Raw genomic sequence first — 8,283 nt, 5'->3', positions numbered from 1 at the left:
TGTCGTTTCTCCGACCACGTGATCAAAAGAAACGGAGGTTCTGGGGACGAGAATGGCAAATAACCGCCTACAAATAATGTTCTGCTCATGCGTAGTGGTGTCCAAATGTGTTTTTCTGCAAATAATATTCTGCTCATGCGTAATTGTAACCACGCTACTTGTGTGAAAAATGGCAGATCGCTTCCCCGAGCTATCAGAGAGCTACAAATTGAGAAACAAACTTGTTGATGGAGTGATAAAACAATCATTGAACTCGATTATCTCACAATATTGTGATATGTTAGAGTCTCGCAGATCAATTATTTGCTTCGGCCTTCGGCAAACAATTGATCTGTTCGCAACTGACAAATCACGATATTTTGCTCAACCTCGTCCAGTAATTGACCATTTTACAGTTGTCTGCTCAGTGACCTGGCCTTTGTATTGCAGCGAGGCTAGAGTTGACCTTGTTTTGATATAGACCTCATTGCTTTTGTTGTGTAAAACAAGTTGTTCTGATGCTAACTAGGTGCATTTACATGACAAAAGCAGTGAGGTCTGTATCAAAACAAGGTCAACTCTAGCCTCGCTGCCATGCAAAGGCCAGGTCACTGAGCAGACAACTGTAAAATGGTCTATTGTTGACTATTTGTAATATTTTTTTCATTCCACGTATGAAATTTTAAATTTAAGAAATGTACGGTAAACTTGGGTGTAGAGAGGTGAAGATGGATATCGCTTATTTCACCAGTCTCCTCCCCGCCAGATCGCTTCGCTTCGTGTTTTCTCCTTAGTTTTAATTTGGATTGAGAATATATATCAAACACTCAAGACAGTGTTTGACCACATTTCCAAACATCTCGAAGTTCGTCAAAAATAATCAGCTGCGCGCCATTTTTTCAACTCTCTTCTCGGTGTTTGGATTTTTGGCCAAACACGGTCATTCGTGTCTGTTATATTACTACAGAGTACTTGTACCCAGTCTTCCCTTAAGCACTCGGTCATTTCAGTCCCTCAATATTGGATCATTCATTCAGTCATATCATTCAGTTTTTTAATAGTTCAACTTTCATAGTTAAACCTTAATTTATCCAAATGTTCATTATCAAGACTTTCTTCTGTGGTCTCAAAATTATGATTTCTCTACATTTTACGTTTTCGATTACCTTGTCTCAGAATAATGTGAAATCTGACTTTCTTTCACGCTACTGTTGTTTTGAAATCCTGAGTGACAGTTCAACATCAGGATTTTGAAACACAAAAATGTCAAAACATATATTATTCAGGGAAAAAATTATGACCATAAGCGGTCCTTCTTTTCTATGAGAAGCAAAAAAAAAAAAAAAAAAAGCCACCGAGGGGGAGACATAAATCTCTCCCCACACACGCATACCAGATTCTTGAGCACTTTTCCCTTGCATAAAGTGCTGGGAAAAACACTTAACAAGCACTAGTCAAAGCCATGCTGTCTACTTTTAACGATATTCAGTATGTCTATTTTAGCACCTTTGAATTGTTGAGAAAAGGCACTGTAAAGATTTACTATTATTATTAAATTTCTTCATGCCTAATATGGCCTCTTAACTTTGGAATTTTACCTTTTAATTAATACCGCTAATTTCACTGCGAACAAGTTTTGACACCAATTTTAAAGCTTAGAGAAACAAAATGTTTCATATCTTTCATCTGTACAATTTGTTATGGCTTTTTTGCATTTTAAATCTCTTCTCACAAAAATTCATTTATACTCACACCACTGAGAATGTGACTGAACTTAGAAGCCTTTCCTGTTAACAAACACATGGAATCACGATGGTACAATAATAATTATTTCTCCTCCCTTTTGAATGGTGATTGGTTAATTTAATTTTCAGGAGCACCAGCCATATACAAGGTTCCAATTCTCACTCGATGAACTATGAGAAAAGAAGGACTAATGTCTATCATGTAAGAACCAAAGATGACAAAATGCCTCCCACCCACCCAGGTGCAAGATGCGCCAAAATAAAACATGGTGTTGGATTCATTCTCTCACACCCAATACAAATACGAGTCATTGGAGTGAAAATGTTCTCAAGCCAGCCAAAGAAATCACATGCTTTTTTGACGTCTGCATCATATGCCGTCTGCAGTGTATTCCATCTTACAAGCCCTCTTTGGATTCCGTCCTCTGATTCTTTCTCTGAATCAATCTTCAATGCTGTTATTTTATTTTTCACCATTGGGCCATTGTGCATCTCAGGATGAAAGTTGAAACTTGATAAAATGTCGTCCGAAGTAGGCAGAGTCTGTTTGCTCCAGGGAAACATGCAAACCTCTATAAGACCAGCTCCTTCATTACCCCAAGCTCCTAAGAAATGACCATGAAAAGAAAACACTCCTTTAGTCATATGGTTATGACTTGCAAGAAATGGAATATTTCTAAACATCAGTAGTTCTACAACTTGATGGCACAAAATATGAGAAAATATGGTTTAAGAACAGGTTGCTTCATTCCCTCAAGGAAAGAGGTGCCAAAAAATAATCAACTGGCAGCTGATATCATTCTGGTAACTTGATGTCCACCAAACACTGGAAATTCCGTCTTAGATCTTTAAAGAGATGAAGCTGGAATTTCTGAAGGGATGGGGGGTTCAATCAAAAAGCCCTTCTGTTGAGGGGGGAGGGGCATCGATATTTTCTGGAAAAACACAATTATATTCTTAGTACCTCACTAGTAAGTGGGACATGCTTACCGTCTCATCGATCACTTACGTTAAATTTCTCTGCTTTCTGTCAGAAATCAGTATTTATTTCTTTGTTATGCAAATTATCATGAGTAATTAGTCTATAGAAATATCTATTATTATTATTTAATATCATTACCATTGTTATTGTCATTGTCACTGTCATTATCATTATTAGTAGTAGTAGTATAGGTAACCATACGGTTTCTAGTTCAATTTGGAATTAATTTGCACAAGTGAGTTTTTCAAAAAGCTGAAATTGCACAAGTCGCTTCGAGGAGTGCAATTTCAGCTTTTTGAAAAACTCACAAGTGCAAATTAATTCCAAATTGAACGAGAAAAACCGTATGATTACTTATTAATAATATAAACATGAAAAATTTTGCATGGAAGTGCCAGAAGACCTTGCTTGAAGCCATTTTTTCTCATTTGAGAAAACTTTTTTCAAAGTTTCCGCACAAAATCTTCCTCATCATTTTACCTAATATCATTGGCATCAAAAATTTCCTTTTGTCTTTCAGCCAATCATAACCCAGAATTACAATGTGTAATTTGCACTGGTGTTACACTTTTTGCACTGATGTTACACTTGAACTACACTGCTCTCAGCCAATCAGAATCGAGTAATTTTTTCATTTTTATTATTACTATTATTATTATTATTATTATTATTATTAATATTATTATTGTGCCCATGTAAAAAAATTAGAAATTCCTAGGGGGGTCAAATTTAGATGAAGCACTTCGATCTTGAAATCTTGGGACCAAACTACATTATTTTACACCCGAGGCAATATCAGAGGGGTTCAATAATATTACCACAGTCCAAACGCAATTCTTTTGCCATCCTTTGTATCCTGGTCAGTATGTACACAGCACGGCAGAAATCTTTATACTTCAAGTCATGATGCGTCTGAAGTGAATAATCAGCCAAATGAACTATTCCACATTTCCAGCGCTTTGGAAGATCAGAAAATACCCAAGCCTGATTAACATTTTCTCTTCGGGCCCAGTAACAGAACCAATAGTCTGGATTGCTCCATGTTTTTAAAAAACCAGTGGGTTCATCTTCCACATCCAGGTTAAAATAGTTAAACACATACATTTTAGAAAATTGTTCTGAAGATAGAAGTTCCTGGAAACAAAAGAAACATTAATTTATTGAGAACAACAACAACAATAACCATTTTATTTTGCATAATACATAGAATATCATTTAGCAAAAGAATACATCAAACTTAATAAGCAAAAAAAAAACCTACTCAAAATAGTAAAAACTAAACGAGCTGAGTAGTTACAAGAATTATTACCCTTTAAATCGGTTGTAGGAAAAATAAAGAAAAGAAGATTTAGAAAGAGAAAAAAATATATATAGATATAAATATAAAAAGAAATATAAGTAGTAACAGTACCAGTTATAGACAGAGCATTGTTAAATTAAGAGCAATAGTAACTTAAAGAAAAATACAAAGCTAGCATTAAGCATAAGAACTTAAAAATTGCTTAGTCAAGGTTTGTTTAAATAAACTTGGAGAAACTTTTTATCTCTTCATCCAAATTGTTCCAGATAGAAGGACCAGAGAAATGTATGTATTGAATTTAACCATAATTAGTTCTAACCTGGTCGATATAAAGCAAGATTGATACAAAGGTCGATACAAAGCAATTTACAAACGTCAATACAAAGCAAGATCCAAGTTGAAGAATTTAACCATTGATGACATTGGTCTGGGCAGACAAGGAGAAAACAAGATCTTTATTCAAGAAAGCTTAACTCCATCTAGAAGGGAACTTTTCCATAAATCTAACGAATTCAAGAAGAAATTTAGGTTTCGATATATCTGGTCCTTTTATGGAAATATTTTTCTTCGTAAAGATGATGCCAGTCCTGCAGTTAAAATTTGTTCCTTGAAAGACCTGGCTAAACTGGAAGCAAAACTAAAGCCATCTCTATCGACTGGAATGGAGGAATGTTTAACTGTTGCTCAGATTTCAAGTGCAGATTCAAATGGAACAGATACAGGATGACTTTCACTGAATGACTGGTATAAATTATGAAAATCTACCTTGCCTTCAAGTGATTTCAGAGCTAAATAACATTCCTCAACTTACAGAAAGCATTGATCAAATTGAAGCTTTTTAATAGTTGCAGCATTACTTACCTTCCATAGTTTGCAAACCTGCATACATTTGCAGACTTCTGGGACTGGTAGAAACAGAGCTATCCTTTTAACAATCTCTGGCAAAAGATTGGGTATCTCTCCAGTAGCCGTTAGCATCGCAAGGTTTTCACAGTACAGTTTTGTAGTAAATATGATATCTCTAATACAAAGCTCTCCATAACAAGCAATCTGAAAGAAAAACAAATTAACATTTTTATGAAATTTTATAAAGGCACTATGATTGTCTTTAAATTCAAGTATGACAGTACATCATTTACAGCATATCAGGAAACTATCAAATATCTTTACCCTCCCACAGAATATGTTTTGGTTTGCACCCTCCAGCCTTCTGTAAATACTAGCTTTGCTTCATACTTTCCTTCCAAAATTCTGGCTATTGAGACTCTTCACCCACTCAGAATATTTTATATTATTAATTTCCGTGTCTGTAACCAATATAAATCACGCTCTGATATTGATTTGCCTTTTCTAGGGCAGTATTCTCTCGTAATGCCCATGGGACATTGCCCAGAGGCAATAACAGGTCAGCAAAAACAAATCAAAAAGCCATAAGTAATAAACGACTTATTACCAGTTAGCTCAAATGTTCGGTCTTTACAGCAAAAATCTCAAACCTCAGCCTTGCTGTCGTTCGTCCAATATGGCAAGGTCTCGGTCTGAAGTTTTCCCTTAAAGACCTTAAAGTAGTTAATAATGAAATTGTCAGCTCAAATCCCAAAGTAAACATGATCATTTGATAAGTAATTTAGACAGTTTCATGCAAACAGCCTGTGCTACAGACACCCTCGCTGAAAGAGAAAATCAGCGAGCGTCCGTGTGTTGCCATTAATAATCGTGTCCCATGTTTAAATATTTAATCCATGCACTGAAACCATTTCAGTGTCACAACAGCTGATGTGACACACAGAGACAACAAAGGAACTTGCTCTCTAGATGAAACAGTTAATGATCTTTGAGAGTTCACAGATAAAAAAAAAAACAGACAACTTGTGGAATAATTTTGTTGCCATAAAATACTGATTACGTCCGTTAATCTGCCTTTTTCAACCTTAAAAATTCTAAACCTTGATCTTACCCACAAAGTGTAACAAATTTCCATTTTGGTGTCCATGGCCAGCCCTCAAGATATTCGTCAGTGTAGCCGATAAAATGTAAAGCGCTAAGTTCAACAAGCTACAAACATCACCGATCAACTAAGCAGATCATTTTCCACTCCAGGAAAAATCACTTGGCCTTAAACGCAATTACCAACAGCAACACACAGATGCTCTCTCCAAATTTTTCTTCTTTCAGGGAGGGCGACTGTAACACAAGCTATTCCATGCACAACATAATTAACAGGCAATATGACTACATGCTGGTCCAATTTGATAATAACTGAACTGATCAGAGAATTCCTCTGACTGCCAAATTGGACCAAGTCCAAGCCTTATATAGCCCCATCAAATTTTGAAAGTCCTCCAAAATTATTTCCAAATTTTACAGCACGCAACCCAAATCTGCATATACACTGTATACTAATTACTCAATTATATGCCACAGGATGACCATAACAAGCTAAATATCTAGGGTTCAAACAAAACAGAACTTTCCTTGTAAAAGTGAAATTTCAAGTGTGCTACAGCACCATTATGGAGATAATCTTTTAACTTTGTCAGAAAGCAGAATTCTTTACGCGAATTATCTATAAGGCCAGTTAACCCCTGGAACTAACGTCAATGCACCCAGTAAAGCCACGTCAAGCACGATCGCAAAAATCTGTGGTCTCAAGAGAAATACAAAACAATAAAACTCACCACACTCTAGCGGTCATGTTCTTCATAGGCTAGACCCAGTCTCTCAATGAGTCTGCTCCTGCCGACCGAGTCCCTTGGGACTAGCAGCGCATAACGAAACGAAACGAAACGACACGAAGACTTTTATTTCACCACAGTCAGTATATCATCAGAGAGGGAGGATGCTTTCAAACGCTTTCTTCACTCGATTGTCAAACATAAATTCGCAAAGCCTTGTCTAGTGTTTGGATTTCGGGCGAAATCAATATCTCAGATTTGAGACCGATTTGATAAATACCAGAAGGTCTTAGAATTCTGGGATAATTATAAACTTCTGTAACCTGGAATGAGCTAATCGTACCTGCATTTACCTGTATTTACCTGCTTGGAACGCTTCGAAGACATATCAGGCTTCCGTTTTTGGTCTTGCCATGGATATTTTACTTGACTTTGTGTTATGGTTAGTCAAAATACCGTCAGTCAGTAATAAAGCAGATATGACAATTCCAGTGACTAAGGGACCGTTAATTTTTTATAAGGTAGGGGGGGCTGGTGGGATTTGGGGGGGGGCCATGCGAAAAAAAATGGCTTTCGAGGGGGGGCCATCCCAAAAAAATAAGGGAAAAAGGGGGGATCATGTGAAATATTTTAGTAAAACTTTAAAATGGCATAATGTTTGAATATCAAAAAAATTGCTATAGAATAAACATAGAAGGCAGGATACAAATTTATTACAAACTCTCCTTCTGCTTTAAAAAAACGTTTGGCGACAAAAAGCATCTGTAGCTACTGAAAAGAAGTATTTAACACTTATTTTCGAGTGCAACTTTCACTGGCACTCATCTTCATCTTCGCTGTCGTCGAGTTCTTCGTTGCCGCTTGTGCTGCTATGGGAGTCTCCTTCACCAATGCTGCAAGAAGCAGCAATGCTTTCCGTCAGAGTGTACTCTTCAGGGTACATGAAGGTGTAAACATAATCTCTGACTTCCTGCTCAAGGTTTGTGGTGATTCTGCTTCTTGCAGCATTGGTGAAATAATTCCCTTCCAAGAGCTGTGCAATGTATGGCCCATCTCTTCTAAATAACGACGTGGCAACATCCACAACTTTAATACACTCTTCCGGGACGGCCGTTCTAGGAGGGTACACAAGGCATTTTGGAAAATCATTTCCTAGCAGGTGTCCAACACAGATTCCATAAACTCGTTGGACGTTGTTTTCAGTCCGCTTCCTCTTTCTTTCATTTGACTTTCTGCGGTTTTCATTTTTCCTTCTCCTTTTGTTGATGTGCTGTTTGAGTATGCCCTTGAATATGCTGTTATAATTGCTCTTCTTATTTTCTAGTGCTTCCATGTCCTGCGTGACCTTCGTCAACTGAGCTTCTATACATTTGATCTGTTTTACATTAAAACTGTGGGCAAATTCTTCGCCCTGCTTCAAAGCAAGCCAATTGGACTGAAAGAGTGTGGAATCGTGTTCCTTTACATCTTTCAATATGACATTCAACTTTTCCACCATTGCTCTGTGCTCTTTGATGGAGAAGTTCAGTTTTCGTCCATCACTGGGCTTCAACTGGTACCCTGGCATGGAAAACTCACTCGCCCTTTCTGAACAGCCATCCG

The 8,283-nt window shown here is 36.9% G+C and overlaps 1 protein-coding gene across 6 annotated transcripts; it reads right to left on the bottom strand.

The window, feature by feature from the left end:
- Positions 1–1,011: 1,011 nt before the first annotated feature.
- LOC110051594 (uncharacterized) lies at positions 1,012–6,905 on the bottom strand. Of its 6 annotated transcripts, none has more exons than XM_089288651.1 (5): positions 6,685–6,701; positions 5,460–5,565; positions 4,868–5,056; positions 3,525–3,840; positions 1,012–2,329 (listed from the first exon to the last, which is right to left on the bottom strand). In XM_089288651.1, exons 3-5 carry the CDS (start codon positions 4,982–4,984, stop codon positions 1,923–1,925), a joined length of 840 nt encoding a protein of 279 aa, XP_089144777.1. In that variant the 5' UTR covers positions 4,985–5,056; positions 5,460–5,565; positions 6,685–6,701; the 3' UTR covers positions 1,012–1,922. The 6 variants fall into 6 exon arrangements, with proteins under 6 accessions (XP_089144777.1, XP_089144774.1, XP_089144778.1 ...); XM_089288648.1 differs by lacking the exon at positions 6,685–6,701 and adding an exon at positions 5,964–6,678 and having other exon boundaries at positions 5,503–5,565; XM_089288652.1 differs by lacking the exon at positions 5,460–5,565 and having other exon boundaries at positions 6,685–6,905.
- Between the last annotated feature and the right edge of the window lie 1,378 nt (positions 6,906–8,283).

The sequence above is a fragment of the Orbicella faveolata genome, unplaced genomic scaffold (assembly GCF_042242905.1).
Source record: "Orbicella faveolata isolate gen_17 unplaced genomic scaffold, um_ofav_v1 contig_2, whole genome shotgun sequence".
NCBI classification, from domain to species: Eukaryota; Metazoa; Cnidaria; class Anthozoa; order Scleractinia; family Merulinidae; genus Orbicella; species Orbicella faveolata.
This window is presented reverse-complemented; position numbering and strand designations above follow the sequence as displayed.